General features: G+C 46.3%; 1 protein-coding gene and 1 non-coding gene across 3 annotated transcripts; both read left to right on the forward strand.

The window, feature by feature from the left end:
* Positions 1-2,382: 2,382 nt before the first annotated feature.
* On the forward strand, positions 2,383-20,885 carry COPZ1 (COPI coat complex subunit zeta 1). Of its 2 annotated transcripts, none has more exons than XM_001504569.6 (9): positions 2,383-2,487; positions 12,188-12,256; positions 13,581-13,662; positions 14,284-14,375; positions 15,551-15,606; positions 16,918-16,995; positions 17,154-17,205; positions 18,645-18,683; positions 19,483-20,885. In XM_001504569.6, the coding sequence occupies exons 1-9, from the start codon at positions 2,470-2,472 to the stop codon at positions 19,528-19,530; spliced, it is 534 nt and encodes a 177-aa protein (XP_001504619.1). In that variant the 5' UTR covers positions 2,383-2,469; the 3' UTR covers positions 19,531-20,885. The 2 variants fall into 2 exon arrangements, with proteins under 2 accessions (XP_001504619.1, XP_023499485.1); XM_023643717.2 differs by having other exon boundaries at positions 2,397-2,487; positions 19,252-20,885.
* MIR148B (microRNA mir-148b) lies at positions 9,326-9,408 on the forward strand. Its single transcript, NR_032853.1, has one exon. It is a non-coding gene; the product is annotated as a microRNA mir-148b (primary transcript).
* Positions 20,886-23,350: the final 2,465 nt, after the last annotated feature.

Raw genomic sequence — 23,350 nt, forward strand, 5'->3', positions numbered from 1 at the left:
TCAGTCTTTTCCTCAACTCATTTTTAATAAATTGTTTGTAACCATATATACATGGTTTTATATTACGTGTGTATATACATATATAGAGAGAGAGAGAGCGAGCGAGAGGGAACATATGCATTTTACATTTGATTGGTTCTTAAAGTTTTCCAGGTGAAGGGAAGATGGAAACAAAAGGTGCAGGAATGATCACAGAACTTTAATGCTAGGTAGGGCCTTAGAAAGCCCTGGTCTGGAGCCGGCCTGGTGGTACAGTGGTTAAATGCGCACGTTCTGCTTTGGTGGACCTGGGGTTCACTGGTTTGGATCCCGGGTGCAGACACAGCACTGCTTGGCAAGCCACGTTGTTGTAGGCATCCCACATATAAAGTAGAGGAAGAGGGGCACGGATGTTAGCTCAGGGCCAGTCTTCCTCAGCAAAAAGAGGAGGATTGGCAGCAGATGTTAGCTCAGGGCTAATCTTCCCCAAAAAAAGAAAAAAAAAAGGAAACAAACAAACAAACAAAAAGAAAGCTCTGGTCTGAGCCTCTTCATTTTCCAGGAGTGGCAGCTGTAGTCCAGAGAGGGTACAAGGATTTGCCAGAAGTCTCCCACCTATTAAGGCAAAGTCATGACAAGAACTAATGTCTCCAGTCCAGCCAGTTGTCTTCTCCCTACAGTATAGTTACTCAATAAGCTGGAGAGCTAAGAATCGGCCATTTTCTGGAACAATGTCTGACTGTTAAAATTTGTCAGTTACTCCACAATCAAAGAAAGAGGAGTCCACCCCCACCCCCACCCTTGCAACCAACCACATCACACACTTTTCCTCCTCATGGTCCCTCTAGAACATCTGGCTCTGGTGTAGGGTACTTCAGGTAGGACTGGGATGCAAGAGAGGCTGTACCACAAGTCAGAGGAGTGGATTATGGGTAAGAACATGGTTTCAGAACCAGACCGCCTAAGCTCAAATGTATGGCTGCCAATTAATAGATGTATGGCTTTAAGTAAATTATTTAACTGTTCCGAGCTCCACTTCTCTCATCTGTAAAATGGGAGTAATAACCATCTACCTCATAAGGGTTTTTAACATATATTAAAGAATGTTTTCAAAGACTTTGCATGTGCCTGGCACATAGTAAGTGGTCAATAAATGTTAGTATCAAACTGCCAAGCCAAAGACAACCTGGTGATGCCAGGCACAGTGCTAAATGTTGGAATAACTCCCCACTCAGAATAGATAAAGGCCAAGCCCTTACTTCTTCCAGATATGAGGCTTGTCACCTGGGACTTCACCAGAAAATCATATACCTTCCTTCATAGCACATGTTAGCTCTGTAATTTGTTTTGTATTGTTCTATACTTTTTTTCTTAGGTCCTCTAACTCTCCTGTGAGATTATTAGAAAAATTCCTGGGCAGGTTTTGATGCTCTTCTTGGAGAGCTCCTAAGACAGAATTGTCAGAGATGAGAAAAAAAAATCCCTTTGGGGATAATATCAGGCAACAGAAGGGTCCCTGATCTAAGAGCGATCAGGGACCAAGGAACCGAGAGGTAGGCGAAAGTAAACTTCATCAAAACCCTTCCCTATTGTGAAATCCCTGCATTCGGTAAACTTCTCTTTTCTCGTTTTTGCAACGGCTTGTCCCTACTGGAAAACCGCAGACCCTGCTCCCTATACCCTTCCTTATCCTGGACCCTTTACCCCTTTGTCCCTCCTACTCTCTCCTCTCTGGTCTCCAAAGTTCTAACATCCCGTTTCATGTCCGGCCAAAGAAAAATCTGCTTTTAGAAACTCACTGGCTTCTTGTCTTTCCCTAGGCCCAGCAAAGCCTGGGACACCACGCTCGGGAGATCCCTACTTCAGCAATCCACCTCTGCCGGCCTTAGTTTATCTACTTAACACGCTGGGCATCTCTTGGCTTTACTCTAAGGTCGTGCAGACTTCCTGTGAGGATGCTAAAGTGACCTGAGAGAATCTGAGGGGAGAGCTAGCAGTGTTTGCCAAAGCAACCATGGCTATCAGGGACCTAACGGGGGCTCTTGGAATGAGGATTAGGTTAGGATTCTGTCGGGCGCAGCCAGTGTTAAGGGCTAAGGAGACATAGCGCCCCCTAAAGGGAGTGCGGATTAAAGTTACTAAATCAGCCGGACAGTATCACGTGTCCTTCCCCCAGCCAATTGAAAATTAATAATCGCTTCCTCTGTTCCCCATGGAAACAACCCCGCCCCACTGACCCTCCCGCCCCATTCAGTCTTAAGATTTTGGCGTTTTATTGAGTGTTTAAACTGACAATCAAATACTTGCGCCTTCTGGTTGGGCTCCATGCTGCCGCTAAGCAGCCTAGTATTCTGATTGGTCAAGAAAGCAATAGCTGGCATCTGGTAGTCCAATAACCCTCATCCTAGGCGGGGGTCTCACGAGGACGTAGGGCCAATCAGCGGCGGCGTTGCTTTTGCTGCTCCACGTCGGCACCAGCTGCGGGGCAAGATGGAGGCGCTGATTTTGGTAGGAGCCGGGGGCGCAGCTGAGATACTGCGGTGTCCACAGGGGCCGGGAGTCGGGGTTTAGCCTGACTGGGAGAGGGGAGAAAGGGGAGTTCCGGGTAGTCCTCGGGGAGTGAAGGTTCTGCTGGCTCGTGGAATAAGCGTGTGGCCTAGCGCAGGAGCTAAAGCCTCGGTTTGAAGTAGGAAGCTCTGCCGGGGAGAGGGCAGAGTCGGTGGAAAGTTGAAGGGAGCACGTGGAGTCTTTGGAACACAGGATCATAAGCACACTGGATTGGGGTCCTTCAGGTTCCCCTGATTCTAGCGTTGTGGATGATACCCTGATTTGAGTTTCCCCAAACCTCCAAACTCGCCCCAAACTGTAAAAATAGAGGGCAGGTGTTTGCCATCACAGGTTCCCCCTGATGCTTGTCACAGTTTGACTCTCCGTTGATAATTCCGTCACATTCCTTCAAAAACTTATTTTCTTTTTACTTCGGTTTCTGTTAATCCCTTTTATGTAGATTTGTCATGATAAAGAATCAGTATTCCATCAAAGTTCTGGAATACCTGATAGAATTAGCGTGGATTGTGGAATATTTTTCCAGACTCATTATTCTGTTCTCCTTTTCCCTCCCCATTTAAACTTTAGGAATTCTCATTGTAGGATCTGAGATGCTAACTCTCCTTCTGCTTACATGATAATTTTAGTGGCTAAAGGAGTGTGTTAGCTCCCTTGTCCATATGATCCTTTTTGCTTGTTTAAACAAATAAAAGAATGTAACCCCTTGTTTAGAACTGGACCACAGCATTTCTCTCGAAAGTGCCCTGTTTTGCGATTTGGGGTTGTTAACATCCGTGTGTGTAGGTCTTTAGCTCCCAGCCCCTTCCTTGAGTTGAGCTCCGGGCTTCTTTTTTCTCTTATTTTTCCTTCAGTTCTAATACGTGTACATATCCCAATCCTCATCAGGTTAAAGAGAATACAGCTTTCAATTCTCCTCTTTCAAAATGGCAAAGATAGAGAGAATTCCTTCTCATCCTGTGGGTTAGTCAAGTCTAGGTAGAAAGCTTAAAATCTGAGTAGTATCTACTAAGATATTTTCTGTACCAGGCAGTTAACCAGTATTCTTAAACAGTTAACAGACTGGGAGAAATTCTAGGGAATTGGTTTCTTTGGAAGTTTTTAGAAATTTTTAGACTGCTCCCTACATCTGTTTAGAAGGGAGCCTGCTTAGAGGTAAGGAGTGAGAGAGATGATGTTTGGGGAGCCCTTTTAACCAGGGATCTGTGTGTACTGATGAGTTGAGGAAGTTAGGTGTGAAAGTTTCTATTACATTTTCTCTTACCTCATTTCTCTGTTTCTGCTTCCTCAGTGAAGTCTGTTTTAACCTGCTTCTTGCTTATATTCGTTTTGATCTGTACCTAAGATGCTGCATTCAGATTCTTGCTAACCTGGTCAGGTACCCCTGAACTTTGCTTTAAAAAACAGACTGATTCTTTGTCATGAGGAACCTATGTAATGGGTTAGGGGAAATTCAGATCTAGGGAAAAGAGCTTGCTCAAGGAAGCACAGTGTCAAAACTAGGATTAGATTCTGATTCCTAGTCCTCCCAGATGAAGTCTTTCTCTGATGTTATCTTCTCATGGGCTTTCCACCTCTTCAGTATGCAAAACTGTACTTTCAGCTGTCAGTTATATAAAACTTTTGTTGGGGACAAAGTGCCAACATTTATCAGTTCTTGGGCTAGTCTCCAGGGTTCTTAGGATATTAAACTGGTATTTCCTTCCTCTGTGTCAGCTCTGTGCAACATATTTTTTTTGCTCTTTACAATTTGAATATATTTTGGGCCCCCAGAATTTACATACCTTTCTCACCATTCCAGCCCTTCTCAACTGGAGTTCCAGGAGAGAAACAAACCTTAATGCTCTAAGGTATTCATTGTAGGTAATGAATCAACGTCCTTCCTCTGTATCCACAAATACATTCTTTGTACCATCCTTGGGAGAAGTGAGAAAATAGTTATTTAAATAATTTTCGGTATTCAGTGGTTCAGATGAAGAACCCTAGTTGAGAATCAGGTGATATTTCCTAAATTTTTATTTCTTTTCTCACTAGACTCACATTCTGGCCCACAAAATTTAGTTTCATCTGATTCATAATCACGCTTCCTCACTGCTCCTTTTAGTCTCATCACCTCCTCTGTCTACTCAACTGCATCTCCTTATTCTTAGGTCACCATCTTCATTAGGAAAAGCATGAGGAATTCCTGGATCTTACCTTAGCTCTGTGGTGAACTAAGGCGTTTACTCTGGCCAGATAGTATTTAACAAGCCACGCTTTAGAGAGGACAGACACCTTCTAAAGTTCCTTTATGCTTCCTCCTTTCACATTTCTATTTCCTGGTTTGGTTGGACCTCTGAGGAAATCTGATCAAAGCATATTTTTCTGTCCTCACCTCTGCAAGACACACAGCCATATGATATTGAGAAGAAGAGAAGGGTAAGCTAGAGGGGGGTCAAGAAGAACCATCAATCGAAATTTGATCTGATTATGGGAATTTCTAAATATCAGTAGGTTCCCTTCATTTAGATACTTTACAGTGGGTCACATTTCTTTCTTGAATTAAGTAATCCGGTCCTAGCTTTTCAAGCAGATTTGTCTAATCTTTCTCAGATCTTCTTGTAGTCTGTAAGGAAAGAGACCCTTTTGTCTCTATTCGTAGTGCTTGATGATAATGCACCCAGCCTGCATTTTTGGACTCAGCTTCCTCTCTCCTGCTGTTTTCTGCTAGTTCTCCCTTTCTTTAGCTGTGAATGGAGAGGGCTCTCTGCAGGCCACCATTCTCCATTAATAACACATGGAATCTTAAAGATAATGACTTATCCCCTTCCTCTCTTTACCTTTTTTTCTCAAAGTGGAATTACTCTAGCAGTCTAGATTCTTAAATCTTTCCTCATAGGTTTCATTTTTCCTAATCCTCTCTGGATTCACTTTCTGAGTGCTTTTCCATCGCTTTACAGACTAGACTTCTTAATTCTATCCTTTCTCTTCCCCTAAATAACATTTTTCTCCTAAAACATTGACCAAATCCAGAAGTCTAAGCCTCATTCAAAAACCAGGGCATCCGAAGTGCACAAGAACATGTGTGTATATGGAGGAGGAAACTATGCAGAATACATCAATGACTCTTAAAACCTGATTTTGCTCTATGGCCTTCGCTTCCTGAATCATCTTAATGGGGCTTTTGTTAAATTCCTTTGGCACTAACAGTAGAGGTACTTGGCCTAAATGCCCCCTCCCTCTGCTCTGGGCAAAGGTATCAATTACATTAAGCCCCCAAAGCACTCCCATATCGTTCCTGGCAGTCCCCCGTGCCCCTCTCCCAGCTGCGTCCTTGCCGGTGCCTGGCCCTCCATTTCGTTAGGAGAAGCAATCTCCTCGTTCCTGCACTGTGGAGATATATTTCTCAGCTAGGGCGTGAGCAGTGCCAGCACTGCCCCCGGTGAGGTCCCTGGCAGCCATAAAAATTTTTATTGTGATTATGTTGGTGTCGGAGTGTCCATCTGGGTTATTGCACACCTAGTTTAATTGATTGAAGTTTAATTTATTGACACTTCAAATTAAATGATCAGAATAAACTGTGCTGTTACTCTGGCTGGCTTGTTTTAATGGTTGATTGCTGGAAGCAGACCTCGGCTTGAACTAAAACCCCCAAAGAGCAATTGACGCTGCTTCTAACTCTCTCCATGTCTTGCCCTCCAAGAAGACCTCGTTATAGATTTCCGACGTATTTATATATATTTTTTCCCTCTCCTTCACAGTGGTGGGAAAGAGTTGGTCCCCGGCAAGGTATAAATTATATCAAAGGTCTGGGGGAACTGTCACATGGTCAGAAGAGGAGGAGGGGGCCTCCATGTGAAGAAAGCCAGACCCTTGAGAAGTCTTACCTGGGAGGCAGAGAATGAATGCAATTATCCAGATATTTGAGGGAGCCTAGTGGCAGATTTAGGGTCTTTTTCATCTAGATATTTGCTACTATTTTTTATTTTACATCATCGACATGAGTTGGTTAGAGTCAGGATATTGACAGGAAAATTAGTTATGGAAAGGGGAACTAGAGAAGCAAATAAAGGGTAGAACAGGAATAAAGAATCAGTGCCCTCCTACCCACTTCAGCTGGAGTAATTAGGGACGGAAGGCAGAGTGCCCATGGGCAGCTGATGAAGATGGATTGGGAGGTTGAGTCCATGTCCGTTATAAGATGCCCATATTGGCAAAGGCCCTCTCACATTCTGCCTCCCCTGATTCTTCAAAGAACAGGCTTTCTCTCGGATCAGATTGTTAGAGGAGTTCTGTCCTTAGATTCCGTAGCTTGTGTCACTTCTTCTGGTGTTTGACCACCCCCATCTCTTCAGGAAGTCTTTCCTGTTGTGTAACCTAAGTCATACATACTGCCCCTGAACCCTGTGTCCCTGTGAACCCTGAACCCTATTTGGCTTTTTAATTTTCCCACTATCAAAGCAGATATCCTGTCCACAGCTAGTTGACCTGGATAGCTCTGTCTACTGATTTTCTGCAATTCCTTTTCTATTTATGTAGTTTTTAGAGGGAGACTAAAACTGGGGGAGAAGATAGCAATTCTGTCTCAGGGGTTGGTTTGAGGGAGCAAATAGACTGAAAAATGAACAAACAGGCTGTCAATTCAATCTTTTAGAGACTAGCTTTTTTTCGTGGGAGGGCCGGCGTGGATGGGAAATAAATCATCATACAAATCATGACCAAGGACTCATCAGAAATGGATCTAGCCCTGTTTGATTTTTCCCTTTGCTGAGTGATAGTAAAATGAGAGCTCTTGGATTACCAAACTGGGAAGACCGGAAGTTCTAATGTTGCTCTCAGGCCTCAGGTGTGGAGTACCCTGGTTTCTTCTTGTTCAGTTCCTCTCTCTTCCCAGCAATGCTGCTTGCTTTGTCCCACGTTTCTGTAATTCTTTCACTTCCTTAATAGTTGAAGAATTAGGGACTGTGTGACCCCTGGGCAAAAAATTCTCCGGACAGGCTTTCTGAATTTTAAGAAAGGACCTGAAACTTTGCATTCCTGAAGAGCTTGGGGCTTGGTTCTCTTTGTCCTGCCTATCTCATAGCCAGCAAAGTTAGTCATTGAAAGCTGGAGGGGTTTGGTGCTGACCTTTGCTCCCCCTGCTGGCTATGTTAGTTTTCTCAATCATACTTATTAATTTATGAAGGCCACACACATATTTATTGAAGTCATTTGGTGCCAGACAGAGGATGGGGTGATTTACAAAAGTATCACTTGTTTTCCCCTTTTTTCCTCTCCTCCTCATCCCATCCTATTATCCTCAGAGAGAATCTCATTTAATTCTTAACCTAGCTCTATGAACTCCTGGAAATCATAAGAATTTGTGAATGTGTATTTTTCTGGTAACAAGGTTGATAGATTTCATCCACTTATCAGAGGGGTCTGCTGCAACTCAAAAAAGGTATTAACTTTAACTGATGTAGGGCAAACCTCTCATTTCTCTGGTGAGGAAGCTGAGTCCCAGAGAAAGGTAGAACTTGAGTTAAGGACTGATCCAGACTATAAGGATTTTAGGAGTTTAGAGACCCATTTTCTCCTGTAGCATCATAATTCTTGGTGACTGTGCTTTCACGTTTTGTATCTGTGTCACATAGGAAGATTCTTTCTAGGTGTCTCTTCCTGCCATCAGTTCTTCCTTCCTAAGACATGTTCATTTTTCTCTTTTTAACCAATATTTGGTCTCATGTTGGCTGGCTAATGTTCTTTGGTACCTGTGGCTCCTTGTCTTTCCAGAGCTGTGCTTGAACCTAGGCAAACCCTGGGTAATATGTGAAAATTGTGCTTCCCTGTCAAAGCCCTTAGCTAATTCTTCTTTTTATCTGAAGTCCCTAGGCCTGTGGCTGGCAAATTGGAGCTCTCAACCCCAGAGGAGCTTTTTATTTTAAGGACATTGGCACAGTCAGGGAGCAAAATACCTGCTTAGCCATGTGGAGCTGGGAGTGGGATCTTGGAATTTCTCCTTCTAGTCTTTACTCTCTTGGTTTTACTTTAGAAATAGAGTTGAGGGAAGAGCATCATGTTTCTTGTGATCAAGTCCTATTGCCAAGCCAGGGTACTACTTTTTGGCATGTCCATAAAGATTTCTTTATAAGTGGAAAATGAAGAACTTTCTAGGAATCTCAAACAGATTCTTTCTTACGCCCTTTCAGCTCTGTGGATAGCATCCTCTAACTCCACAAAGGCTTCTTGGTCCCCTTCTTCCACCCCCAAATGAATCAAATAAAGTAATTAGTCATAGCCCCCAAATATCCTGTCTGCCTGCTCCTAACACTCCCTCAGTCCTCTTCTGGTAGCATACCGCGATCTTACCCCAGAGTGTCCTCTCACTGTATACAGTGTGAACAGACTTAATTCAGTGCTTTTTCAGAGCCCATCTCTCCTAGTTTAACTTACAAGACACACAAATAGCTTTTATCCACAGCTGCCTTTTTAATATTTTTGCTAATGCCTGTAATCCTGAGGAAGCTGCAAGTCATCCGAAGGCCCACAGGGGGCAGCACTAGGAATGACTCTTCCCCTCTGGTCCTCTGTGTGCTGGGGGAGGGCATACTGGGAGATGTTGATGTTTTTCACCAGGCTGCAGAAGCCCCTGATTGAGAGCAGAGATTCCCTTGCAGCAGGCTAGTTACTTGTTCGGTGTTGTTTCAGCTCTCTGAGGAGTCCAGTCTAGTTTTTTTGATAATAAAAATGTACCTGAAAATCTGTCTGAGCCACCCAACCTCCCACACAGCAATCTGCCTATACGTCATTTCCAGGCACAATTAGCATTTGAGGTGAAGTTCTGTTATACACTCAGGCTGTGGCTCTCTGAAAGTCAGTGCATCACAGAACTTTGTCTCGAAAGCTTTCTAGCAGCTACCCATTTGGGAGTGGGAGGGTAGAATAGACCTTTTGAATCTTTTGAACATGGCCCAAAGCTTATAGGTTCTTTCTCAATAATCATCACTTAATGTGTTACAAGTTTAAGCCTAGGCCATTGTCCAGGAAGCCTATTTCTCAATAGCTGGGAGTTGTTTATAAACTTGCCCTTTGCAAAAACTTAAAATGAAATTACATTATCAGTAATGGTTTCTGGAGCCTTTAAACTGGCTGGTTTTATGGTATGTGAGGAACTCCTGGCCCTCCCCTCTGCAGAGAGCTGAAGGCCTTAGGCCGAAGTGGAACCAGCTACAGTCAGGAGGTGGCAGGAGAAGTAAAGGAGAAGCTGCAGGATCCAGCCGCAGCCGAGTGGAGAATTAAGGCAGCATTTAAGCTCTTGCCTAAATTCTCAGCTTTATTTAGTGTGATTATTCCTTTGGAAGTTTTAAATGACCAGCCTTTTCTCTAGTCCCTTCCTGCCCCTTTAAGAGCTCTAATAAGTCAGATCTGGTCTTCTCCTTGCCTTCCTTTGCCTGTCTTTTATCCTTCCCAAGAAGATCCAGTGTTTCTATTTTGGGGGTTTCCTTGAAAACATCTCCTAGGAAGCCAATGAAAAGAGCCAGGAGCAGAACCCAGGAATCTGTTTCTCTCTTTGCCAGCTGTTTTAGGCACTCACAAAGGACACTGTCTCACTCTCCTATTTCGCTGGTGGCCATAAGTGTTTTTCTTTTCTTTGTGATCCTATTCTTTCTAGAGATGCCAGACTCTATGGCTGCAACAACCAGTTACCTCTGCCATATCAATGCCCAATATAAACCATTAGGAAGCTCTCTAAGATTTCTGTGAGTGTGGATAGAGGAACAGAGCCAAAGATTTCCAGGGAAAAGGTTGTGGGAAAAATGATTTCATCTAAATTTTCTTCCCTGTGGACTTCTTTTCCTCTTTTAAGGAGACTCATTCTCATTGGTGTCTCGCTTTTAGTGATTTGAGGATCCAACTTGCTATTGAATTGAGTCTGCCTTATGGGAAGATCTTTCTGTGGGGAATTAGGAGTTAGGAAAGATGCTCTATTTGTGACCTTTTAGATGGACGCTAGAGGACTTCCTGCTACTAGACACAGAGTCCCTTAGGTTGAGAGAGTGTTTATTCCAGAGAGAAAAGTATATAGGTTGGGCATCTCTAAGGAGTGTTTATCAGCGGAGAGAGAAGTTGGTAGTAATAGCACCCAAAGTGGCCACACCAGAAAATCTCCCTATGCTATTAGCGGACTCTAATTATAAGAGGGTCCCCTAGATGCTTACTGCATCAAAAAATTTTTACTTTCTTCCCCAGCTTCATTTATTCTCAGAATCATTCAGCAAATATTGAGAGTTAAGTATGTGGCAGGCGTTGTTCTGGAAACTTGGAATAAATCAGTGAACAAGACACAGAAATTTTTGTCCTAAAGAATTCAAGTGGGGAAAGCTTACAGTCTTCATCACCGTGTTGTCAAAAGACAAGGTTCTCTTTACTCTCATTCTTAGCTCGCCAAGCTAGGGTTGGTTCTTTGCATGGGATCGTAAAGCTCCTGGAGGCTCACGGGACAGTTTACCTTTGTAGAGGCTGCAGTTTCTGGATCCTTGGCAATGATTCTTTCCTCCTCACTCTTGGGTCTTTGTTAAACGCATGCTTGGAGAATATGTTTGGCCCCTCCCCTGGGAGGACTGGCGGTTTCTCTAAGTAAGGCCAGGAAAGAGGGGTAGCAAGGCAACAGCCTTGTCTCATAGCACAGGGCAGAGATAGCAATGGTAAGGAATGTTGGTTAGAAAGTCAAAGAATGTGAGCCTGCAGACACCTCCCATCCACATACCACTGCCTCCCCCCTTCCTCTTCCTCTCCTGGTTCGCTGGCTCCCTGGAAGTTGCAGGAGTAGAGGATCTTTTGCAAAGTAATGTGCTCTGCAGTTGTTTGAGTTTGTGTGTAACGGTTAAGGCTGAGGCTGTGATTCCTTTAGAACACTCCCCTCCTGCTCGTTATCTCTAGGACCGCCCCCCCACCCCCACCACAGAGTGTTTCTTAGATGGATCCTCTTCTTACTGCTTAACTCTCCCAAAATTCAGATTGGTTTTTGCCTTGGCAAGTTGAGTGGTGGTGGTCGGGGGTATACTAGAGGAATTGGGATCATAGGGAAGTCCTGGAAGATGGATGTCTCACTGGGCTGCATTCAGAACTGGTGTGTCTGTGTGTGTGAGTGCACGCGCACATGCGTGCTAATTTCCCTCTGCTCAGTGTGTGGGTGGTTTAGGGAAGGCTTGCTTTATGCCTCTGCATTACTACTGCATCCGGACTGCAGAAACTTCCAAGTACACTAGAGCATTCAACCCTGTTTTCAAATAGCCTCGTGCAGTGCCTCTTAATTAATCTGGTCATATTCCATACCCACCTGTGTATGGGAGACCAGGGAGGGAGGGTAATTTGGAAAATAACTGTCGCATAATATTTGGAAGTAACAGCATGACCTACCTTGATTAAGCCCTCTGTGAATCTGGCTCAGAGAAACTGTTGCTGCTCTGGAGTCCTTTGTTGAAATGCCCTCTCCCTTGCTTCAGTTCATTCACCACTTGGTCATTCTCAGTGGGAAATGTCAAAATCTAACCAGGTTAGGATAGGGGACGTACAGAGGCACCTCTGTACCCCCTTGCAGCCCCAGTGGGACTAGGGGAAGGTATCTGGTTTGCTAGTGGTGGCAGGAGCCTTCAGGACTGAAGGTATGTTCATATCTCTTCAGGAACCCTCCCTGTATACTGTCAAAGCCATCCTGATTCTGGACAATGATGGAGATCGACTTTTTGCCAAGGTGAGATTCCCTTTCATGTTAGTTAGGAACAAGACAAAGACTTATTCTGAGATTTGGGTCTTGGGACTGACTCTATTAACTCATATTCCTCGATACTGTAATTTTAAGAATTCTTCTACCTTCCCACGACTACTCCAGAGGACAATCCCAACTGCTTCTGTCTCTTAGTCCCCTGCTTCCCTCTTGCCATCCTCAGACTCCGACTTCCACTGTTGTCAGCAGCAGAGCAGGGAACAGGTTTGGAACCTTGGTTTCTGAACAAAGCAGTGTCTAGATTTGAGAAGCAGCCTGCCCATGCCCACACTCCCTTTCCCTTGCACCTTGTCACCCTGCCTGGGTTTTTCCAGGGAATTCTCTTGCAGTTCCAGGGTTCTAGCCTTAGGTCTGCAGTCACCTCCAAGCTTGTTACCTCCTGACTTCCCCAGTGTGACGTTTCTAACTTTGGATCTATTGAAAGAAAGGAGAAAGGACACCCCTCTCCTCTCCCTCCATATTGCCCCCCTCCTGTAGAAATTTTTTCTGTCCCTGGTGTATTAACTCCGGGTGAGCATAGCATAAATCAATCAGCAGGTAGAGATTAGTTTAGAATTCACCAGCTGTTCCTCCCTGTAATTGGATGTAACTATGCAGGACACCTTTTGAAACAGTTATCCAGTTACTAAATGCCAGACCTGTCATAGGTCTTCAGCTGACTGCGACGGATTAGCCCCTAAAGAGCAGAGCGATTTAGCAGCCTGCATGTCCGCCCCTGTGCCAGGGAGAACTTGGGAGTGGGCTCAGCAATGTGGTAGATTGCCTCCTGCTTCTTTCGGTTTGCAGAAAAGAAAGCTAAGATATGAGAGCATCGGGGAGGGCTTGCCTTTCTTTAGATGAGGTTTTTGCAGCCTTTCCCCCTTCTGAAGCTTCATACAGTGAGTGAGGGTCTGAAAGAAGTGCTCTGTGCCTCTGGTGCCTTTTGTCTTCTCTAGCACTGCTCCCTGAGGGGGTAGCTCCTAGGAAGCACTTGAGGGGAATGGTCTCAGGATTGCTGTCCTAGAATGCAGACAGGCAGAGCCTCGTCACGGGGCTGGTAGGCCTCTGCCCTTACAGTCTTAGAAATGTGAGGTGGGGTTGCTTACAGCAGGGTCCTTAAAATTTTTTTTTTATATTTGATTACTCACTGCCCATTCTCTGCCTCTATAGTTCTTCCTCCTTCATGTCACTATTTCTCCCTCACCCCAAGCCTTGAAGGAGAGAAATCCAAGATCTAGGGCAAAACACAGTCACTAATCATTCTGGACTCCCAGCTCTGATGACCCAACCTGTCTTCTTTCCCTCTGATCAGTACTATGACGACACCTACCCCAGTGTCAAGGAGCAAAAGGCCTTTGAGAAGAACATTTTCAACAAGACTCATCGGACTGACAGTAGGTGGTTTTCCTTTCACTACTCCCTGTGTTGGGGGAACCGTGGTGGGGAACGGGTGGCGGCAGGACTGCGGAGAAAGGATAAAATGACTCTGCCTCCTTTTTCTCTTTTTCCCTCCTCCCCTCATATAATAAACTCTTCAGAAATGTAATGGGGAGGTGAGTGTACCTCACGCGGGAATACCGTGCTGGAAGGTTGGCTGTTAGCTACCTGTCTAGTCCCTGGATTTATGAGCCTCACTTGACAAATTTAACTGCAGCTCTGCTTATTGTACCGCATCCATTAGGGCAGGTAAATGGAAGTCTGTAAAGGTGACCGCTCTGCATTTTCACCTCTGAAGGATCGACTAGTATCCTGTCTCATATACAAGGAGGGAAATACGGGTAATGGGGGGAGGAGGGTGGTTAGAGGAGAAGATACATTTAGATGCCCCCAAAGTTATTCTTCCCTTCTTCTGCTACCACCTGAAAAGAAAAAGCAGGTCAACTTCAGTCTTTGGGAGTCATTATGACCTACCTTACCTCAGCCCCAAATAGCTGGGTACCAGGAGTTCATGGTAACTCCTTCTGTCCTACTTCCTTGTCTCAGGCTGCCCACTGTTTCCACCTTTTCACTCCCAGGTGAAATTGCCCTCTTGGAAGGCCTGACCGTGGTATACAAAAGCAGTATCGATCTCTATTTCTATGTGATTGGCAGCTCCTATGAAAATGAGGTGAGAATCCCCAGCCCTCTTTGCTGTCTCTGATCCTACTTCCTAAACCACAGGCAGGACACAGTTACTGGTTCTGGGCCCTAGGAGTGCCATGTCCCTCTGGCTTCTGACTGAGCTAATGAATTTGTCAGACATCCCTGCTGGCCTCACAAACATGGCCTAGGCAAAGGAATCAACCTAGAATGGACGTTTTTCCAGATCTTTCTTTTATCTCCATGTGGGAGACACCAATATCTGTTTTAATACATACTAACATATAATATCAATGGCCTTCCCTGGATGTTGTTTTTTAAAATGGATTTCTGAGGTGTGGTCAAGGTTGGGGGCATGTTTGCTCCTGCTGTGAAGGGTCCACACCTGACTGAGTTTGGGTTGGTTAGCCAACATTCTGTGTCGTGTTGAAGCCATATATTTTGAATGGGTCACTTGAGAATACTGTTGACGTAGTCCTGACATGTTTCTTAAATGCAGGAAGAGCCATTTACCTCAGGTAGCAACCTCTAGGAGAGTAGAGAAGTAAAAATAAGTCCCTACATAATTTGAAGCAAAAGTAAAAGTTTGAGAGAACCAACTCTGAGCCTGAGCTCTTGTTGCTGTAAGTCATTGTTATTTAAACCTTCAGCAGTTCTATGAGTTGTGGGCATTAGTGCCCTTGTTTTATAGATGAGGAAACCGAACCATGAAGAACCTGTGAAATTACTTGTATTTGACCACTGATAAACTACAAAAGTGGCAGTTTCATGTGGTTCAACCTAATAACTTTCCCAGGTCACACATCTAGAAATGGCTCAGCTGGGATTTAAGCCTAGATCTGTTTAACATCAAAGCCCACGCTCTTTCAGCTGACTCTCTGACCTCAGCTATTGCTTGATTAATGATTTCTCTACCTAAGACATCAGGTAACACATATACAATTGGTAAAGGCACATAGAGGACTATGACAGGAAAGTTCTGTTTGAGCAGTCTGCCTCAAATTGTGGGATCATGTAGCAGAATTTATTTCTGTGAGAAACCACAGGTCCTCTTCCTGTTTTGCTCTCACTTCCACCCTATTCTTTTAGTCCTTTATGAAAGCCTGTGTCTTTTGATGCTTAATGAATTAGAGAGTTTTGTTTTCAGGTAGCAGCTTTCAGGGCCTTGAACCTTATCCTTCTGCTGCTTCTGTCTCCCAACAGCTGATGCTTATGGCTGTTCTGAACTGCCTCTTCGACTCATTGAGCCAGATGCTGAGGTGAGCAGGCCAATCTTGACATCTGTTTGGGAGAGAAAGTCACTATCTTTCAGGCCTAGGGATTTGTGGGGGATCAGCAGAGGCTCCAGGGAGTTGATTTACCTTGAGAAGTTGGGCTTATTATTTCATACTAATTCACACTGATGGTGAGGACTGGATGGAGAGAATGTCCTTCCCACGGAATAATTCTCTTAAGAAAGGGGATGGGAAGGAGCAGAATTTCACCTCTGTGTCTACTCTTGTATCCCCCAGTGGCTCTGCTGTCAAGGTGCTTTCCTGGGCTTCATTCTTTACATTAGAGGTGTGGAAAGGGCAGGCATGGGGAAATGTCCCAGATGAAACAGCAGTACCTTGGGAACAGAGGCAACACTCCTGATTTTTCACTTCTAGCACTTAGTTTTTCCCTTCTATAGAATAGGAAGAATATGCCATTTACCGTCTCTTTCCCTTCCACCTCCCCACCAGCCCTCTGTTCCCATGTAGATGGGCAATAGAAAAGATATAAGATACTTTTCTGGAAAACATCTAGGGCCCTGAACTTCATTCCCCCAGCAGCTCCCCAGTGAACTCAGTACAGACAGCCATCCGGAGCAGAACAGCAGGCGCTCTCAGCCCAACAAAATCAGCAGGGTGAATGGCTCAGATTTCCTCAGGAAGGGGATGATTTATTTCTTAGCCAGGTGAATGAACAGACTTCATTTCAGTGATCTAGTGAAAGAGTCAAACTGACGGATGTGACTGGCCACATGCACCAACCACCGGATCCGAGGCTGGTGGATGTGGGCCATGACCGTTCCCAGCCCCCTGGTTGGGCTTCTTTTCAAGGCCTGAGCAGAGCTGGTGAGGGGGGCAGGAGGGAGAGCTGACAGAGGCTTGGAAGGTTTGTCAGAGCTTTCATACAAATAGAGTTTGCACTCAACCCCTCCCCACCTCCCACTACTTCCAGATTGAGTTTTAGCTCTGTTTATTTCCTTTTTCCACCCACTGATGTCAGTGTTTATGAGCAATATCATGAGCAGCAGCATGGCAGGTAGGAAAGAAATAGTAGCTCTGGATAATCAACCCTTGAATTGTCAGAAATTGACTGTATTTTTTGAATCTTTTTCCTGACATTCCTGATCCTTAGTCAGCAAATAAGAGTGGAAGGGGTTTAGAGTGGATTAGTGAAAAAGTTCTTATTTTCTTATTTACTTCTTTGTCTTTGTGATTAGTGGAGACATTTATTGGTTTAGTTTAGGATTTCCAACTGAGACAGTGTTCTAGGATTCCTTTCACACACAGGCTGGTTTTTCTCTTCTCTTGGGGACTCAGGAAAAATGTAGAAAAGCGAGCTCTGCTGGAAAACATGGAGGGGCTCTTCTTGGCTGTGGATGAAATCGTAGATGGAGGGTGAGTTCTCTGACCTGCCCAGACCTCCCTGGATCTGGGGTGAGGGGCTGGGGTAACTCTCCCTGTCCTAAGGTAAATGGCCTGAGTGAGCAGAGTATCACCATAGTCAGTTGGTCCTTCAGGACAGAGTGAACTATGGTCTCTTCTTGTCTTTTTAGAGTGATCCTAGAGAGTGATCCCCAGCAAGTGGTGCACCGAGTGGCATTAAGGGTAAGCTGGGGTTGCTCCCCTCCATCCCCCCACCTGCTCACTCTTCACAGCCAGACCTGCTAAATGTATCTAAGAGTTGGGGCTTATAGAATACATAGAGCTGTCTCCTTCCCTTTCAAATTCTCATTGTCTCAAAGGAGGGAAGCAGAAGGAACATATATCTGTCCCTAACCTGGTATCTCGTACAGTCCTTGCACAGAGTGGACATTTAATACGTACTTATTATTTTATTTTATTTTTTTTAAGATTTTATTTTTTTCCTTTTTCTCCCCAAAGCCCCCCAGTACGTAGTTGTGTATTCCTAGTTGTGGGTCCTTCTAGTTGTGGCATGTGGGACGTTGCCTCAGCATGGCTTGATGAGCGGTGCCATGTCCGCGCCCAGGATTTGAACCAGCGAAACTACGGGCTGCTGCAGGAAAGTGCACAAACTTAACCACTCAGCCACAGGGCCCGCCCCTAATGCGTACTTATTAAATCAAGGATGAAGTAAAAGAAACTTTAATATTGATGGTTCTGAAACTATAAAGGAACTTGAGGCTGGCTTATTCTTCCTTTGGAGATGGATCCCAATCATCTGAGGCAGAGGAGTGTCTTCCTTGTCTTTTAAAGTCTTATACAACTGAGGACAACATCTCTCCATCAGGAAGTACTTATGTGCCATAACCTCAGTCTTCTTTGGTGCTAGTGATATCAGAAAGGGGCCTCTGAGTTAACCATAAAAGGCTCCAAGTCTGCTGGGGAGATAATGGTGGGAGAGTCCACCAGCAAATTGTGAGGGTGCAGAGATGTCTAAGCAAAGCAAATCTCCCCATTCACAGAATGTCCCGGCTCTGACCTCCACAGAGTGAAGGCTGACAGTGCCGGGTAATGGGAAATCTTCTCCCTTAACTGCTGTGGGCTCTATTTGCATAGTTTAATCTTCTCCTCTAACATATGTCTCTATATGGCAAGAGAGAGGGTCCCCCCACCAACTCCCTCCTTCCTCTTCTCAGGCTGCTGTTGTAGCAGTTTATTTCTTCAAATTAACATGCTGTCGTTACCCATCAGGCCTTGCGGGATCCATTAAACTACCCCTGGCTCCCCCTCATCCTTTCCCTAGCGATATTGATATTCAGAGAAGGTCTTCTCTGACTAGGGAATCAGGTCCCCCACCCCCAAGTTGAGGATCAGATAACCTGCTGATTACTTGGAATGGAATAAATCTTTTAAGAAGACCTCCTGCCTTAAAACAGAGGATGGATGAAATGACCCTTTTTTGCTCACAGTCCCTCTGGCCAAGTAAAATTATGGCTGTTCTAGTCCTAGAAGGGACTGAGAAGTTGAGGGCATCTGTCCTTTGCTTCAGTTTAAAGGGCCATCTCTTCCTTCTCCACTACCAAACTTCAATCAGGTCTTCTTCCAGCTTTCTCCCACGCCGAATGTTTGTCTCTCCACTGTAGGGTGAAGATGTCCCCCTTACAGAGCAGACCGTGTCTCAGGTATGACTTTCTCTTCCTCTCCAGATGGACTGGGTCACTAAAGAGGCTAGAATAGCATTCCATCCCAACCCACCAAGTCTGAATGAGACTAGGGACTGAAGACACTTCTTCCTTGGTTCCCTCTTATTCCAGAGAACTGGGACTCATGCAGTCAAATGCTGCCTACCCCACCCCAACTCCTATCCCAGTTTCCTGTGAGCAGCGGCTGTCAGCCTTGCTCTGTACCCTTCAAACCCTCCCTGGCTGATGCCTCATTCAGTGATTTATTCCCCAGCAGAGGCTTGCCTTAAGCAGATGGTCTGTGTGCGTGTGCACGCACATACTCTCTCTCTTTCTCTTATTATTCAAATGAGGGCTAAGCTGGAAATGCATTTTCTAGAATATGCAGGTTTTGCAGATCCATCCTGCTACTTTGCAGATAGATTGTCTACCTGATGCGGGGGCAAGGGAGGGATTCGGTTTTCTGTTGACTTGGAATTCTCACCAAGAAGTCCATCTAGATGTGATAACCGCCCCCCCCCCTTTTTAACATACGCCCAGTAACCCCCAGTTTTTTCTCTCCTCCCAGGTATACCTCTTCTCACTTCATCCCCCCAGTGGATTTGAATTTTTTTGGAATTTCCCAAACTGACAATCCTCTAGGGCTTTAGAGAGCTTCTTCCCATCCCTCTACCCTTGGGGATTTTCTATTTGCCATTCTTCTAAGGACAGGGAAGGCAAGTGAGGGGAAGGAGAACCCCCATCCCCATCCCCACCCTGCCCCCCAGCAAGCCCCTCAGTGCCGCCCTTGTCCCTGCAGGTGCTGCAGTCAGCCAAAGAACAGATCAAGTGGTCACTCCTTCGGTGAAGACCTCACTGTTCCCGGCTCCTCACCCCCTCAAAATCCACGTCTGCTGTGATTTCTCATCCAGTCCCCCAACTCATGCTCTCAGGGTCATCTTGGGGATCACAGTAGATCCTTACATCTTCATCCTGTCTGTGGCTCCCCCCCTCAAACTCCTACACACTTCCCATTCCTTCTCACTCTTTTTTTGCAGTTCTGGGAGTAAAGCTCCCAGCAGGTTTGGATGCAGGGCAGGGCAGCCCCGTCTTCCTTTCTAGAATGGACTATACTCCCATGCTTTCCAACCCCCCATATTTTCTCCTCAACTTCTGTGCCCTTTGCTGCAGCTACACTTCAGATCAAAGCAGGAGAAAGAATGTGCTGAGTGTTTTCCTCCCTTGCTTCTTTACCCGGCCTTCATCCCCACAGCCCATATGTGCAGCAAGGGAGGAAGAGAGAGAATTCTTTTCTGTATGAGTGTGGATGAGGAGAGGTATGTCCAGTCTCATCCGCAGCCCCACTTACTGGCCTCAGCATTTCTCCCATTCCTTCTTCCTGCCCTGTTCTCCAGTCCTGGAAAAAAGACTGGGAACGGCTCATAGGCACGGGACAGAGTGGAAGAAGCAGTGATTTAAATTTTATGGGCTAGAGCTTATAAAATTCTGTATTTCAGTCACAGCTGCATTCCTTACCCTGATCCTGGCTTATAGCTTCAAAACTGCTGTGGTCTGTGGAGTGTTCATTGTGGGAGTGTCCATCTCTTGGTCTGCTACCTTAACTCTCTACCTTCACTACCCGTGGGATATTTGCCTAGCTTGTCCTCTCTCTACCCTGGAGCAGAGCCAGTCCCTGAACTAAAACTCCATTCTAGTCTCAGGAAGAAGAGTTTCTGCTCAGAACTGGGGAGGGGGTGGAATTTATGACTTGGGCCCCTTTGCTCCCTTACATGCATTTCACTCCTCTGCCTCGGGTCTGCAATCTCTGCTACTTAACCCTGTTTTCTCTCTGCCTCAGCCTTACATCCAGGCAGTAAGTAGGTCCGGGCTCTTCCCCTCCCTAGGGCGCTGAGAGAAGTGCCTTTCTTCAGAAAACCTTTGGGATTGGGATTTCCCCAGGCAGGAGGAGGATGGAACACCCACTCTTGGATCTAATCTTTCCCTTTGACCCAAAACTTCCCACAAAAATGTCTCAGAAAATGTCCTGAGACTTAAGCATTCTGCCCTACCCACTAACTGCCAATTCTCCAGGACTGAAGTGGGGCGGATAACAGGGCATATTTGAGGGGGCATTTTTGTGTAAGAGATGTATGGAGTCAGGAGGTAGCCACCTTCATATACTGCTCTGTGCTAAGAGAAATAAAACAGATTTCTTTTTCCAAACTGCCTTTGTGTGATGTTTCTGTTCCTCTTCCTCTCTTTTTGGCAGCTGCTCCTATTCCTCTAGCCCCCCCCTCACTCCCCATCTTATAATATTTCTTCCCTCCTACCTCAGAGACTCCCCAGCATTCTCCCCCACCATCCCTAATTTACGGGGCTGTTTGCCTCCTTGGCATCTCTCCGTCCCCTCGCCTGGAAATTGGCGCCAGGGGTGGGGTGGGGATGGTATTTTCTCAGTGGGAGTCCCAGGGAACTGAGTTCTCCCCCCCACACCCCCAAAGCCAGCTGCCTGCTCCTGCCTCTGCCATTAGTAACCCGGAGACGCGCACCTGCGTGGGGGCTCTCCTCCAGCCCCTGCTCCCTTCCTGCACCTCCCACTCCTGCTCTGAAATGGCGCTGAGCGGGTTATTTATCGGAGCCAGCGCTGCTCCAGAAGGTCAGGACGGTGGTGTAAATAACCTCTTCTCGCCATTTCCCCATCCCTCCAGAGCCTGCTCCCCTCCCCCTCCCCCACCTTTATTCGCACAAATGAATGTGGCTGGGCTGGCGCAGAGCCTGGCCCTGCATCTTAATGGGGCGGTGAGCTCACAAGATGGATTTAGCTGGGGGTTTTATGGTTGCCGCGGCGACAGGAGAATGCTTTGGTTTTCTTTCCCCCTTCCTCTGCAAGATTTTAAGGAGGGGGGAGTGTGGGGAGCCCTCCACTGCACTGCAATTTGAAGGGTCTCCTCAGTCACCTCTACTGCTCATAAGGTGGGCCTGCAATTCCAGGATTAAGAGTGACTGCATTAGGACCTCAGATAGGACAGGATAAGAAAAGGAAGGTACAGGAGTGGAAGAGCCTCTCCCGCGTCCAGATATGACACTGAAAGTTACCCAGTCCTGCCTGCTCTTCTGTGAGAACCTGGCAATTCAGCTCAGCTACTGTGGGCACCTGTGTCCGAGATCCCCCTCAGCAGATAAGAAAAAAGAAAAATGCTTGGGTATACCACCCCTGCAGTCCTGCATTGAAAGTTGGGGTCGAGGGGGCTAGATATCTTTGACTGTCTGAACTGGGGGAAAGCAGTGTGCACACTTACCACCCTAATCTTCCTACTCATCACCCAACATTGACCCTGGGGTAGGGGTGGGGGGTGTCAGTGTGAGAGCTGGGGGATGCTGATGAGTGACAGGGTGGAAAATGGAGTTCTATCCTGTTCTCAAACTTGGAATTCTCTGAGCTTGTTTACCCAGCCTGGCCTGGTTTGAACTTTTCCTGCCTTCTCTGTTTCCCACTAGGAATGGAACTCTGGTGTCCTGGCCTACCAGTCCTCTGGCCAACAATTTTCTTTCAGCACTATGAGCAGACCCATCCCCAGCACCAACTGAAGCAGAGATGGGGAGCAGGGTCTGATTATCTCCCTCCCTTGGTCTCCTTCTGTCTGATTCTGGGCCTCTGTCTCTCTGTTTGTGAGCCTTTCCCTCCTCCCCAGGGGAAACTGGGAAGCCCCTCCTCCCCTCTCCCCCTTCCTCCCCTTTGGCTGGGAAAGTGACTGCAGCCTGAACAGTGCCAGACACCTGCCTGCCAGATGTGGCGATTCCCCATTCTTCTCTCCCACCTCCCCAAATGTCTATCCTTTCCCCACCCCACTGAGCTCAGGCAGACAGCTCCCCCACAGGGTGATTTAGTGCTGCAGCCCCTCTTCCTCAAGTGCCCCCCTCCAGCTCCTCTCCCTCCCCCTAGTGCCCACCCCACCCCCCTTTTTTATTCCACCCTGTTCTACAGAGGCCTTCCTGGTACGGCCTCCTCCCACTCCCACCCAGGGGTGCTGGCTTATGTAAGCCCCAGCTCCTGGAATAGAGAAAGAATGGGTGCAGCAGAGGTGATTGACCTCTGTTTCACCCATGGGAGAGTACATCAGCAAGGCTGAGGACAGTAGCAGCCAGAACTGATGTCATTCTCTCTTGGTAGGGAGGGCAAGTGGGAGGGGAGGAGGAGGTGAGTAAGGACTCCAACTGTCTGCAGAGAAGGAGGTCTGTGAGACCTTCCCAGGTAGGTGAGAGAGCTCAGAATTGTGGCTGCCTGGTGGGCATCGCATCTTTGTTTCTTTGGCTGGGTCTCCAGATGCTGTCTCTGGATCTCTGTCTCAATGTGACTTGGTAGATGCCCCTCAGCTCTTCCTCTTCAGACTGACCCAAAACACACTCTTAAAGGAAACCCTTGGTCCTTCCCTTCTCTCTTTAGTGTTTGCCCTTCTGTGTCTTTTCTCTATCAGTCTCTGTTCCCTCCCATTTCAACTCTCCTCCCTTAGTTGAGCTTCTCTCTTGGTCACTTGGCCTCCCCCCCCCCCCCATCCCATATCATAACACAGTATGATCCCAGCCCTCTCACCAAAGCAGAAACTGATTCAGAGCCTCTTTCTCCTTCCTGTCCCTCCTTGTAACCCTGCTGTCCTGGGCCAGACAGAGGGCTCGGGGTAGTGGTGAGG

Source organism: Equus caballus, chromosome 6, assembly GCF_041296265.1.
Source record: "Equus caballus isolate H_3958 breed thoroughbred chromosome 6, TB-T2T, whole genome shotgun sequence".
In the NCBI taxonomy this organism is placed as follows: domain Eukaryota; kingdom Metazoa; phylum Chordata; class Mammalia; order Perissodactyla; family Equidae; genus Equus; species Equus caballus.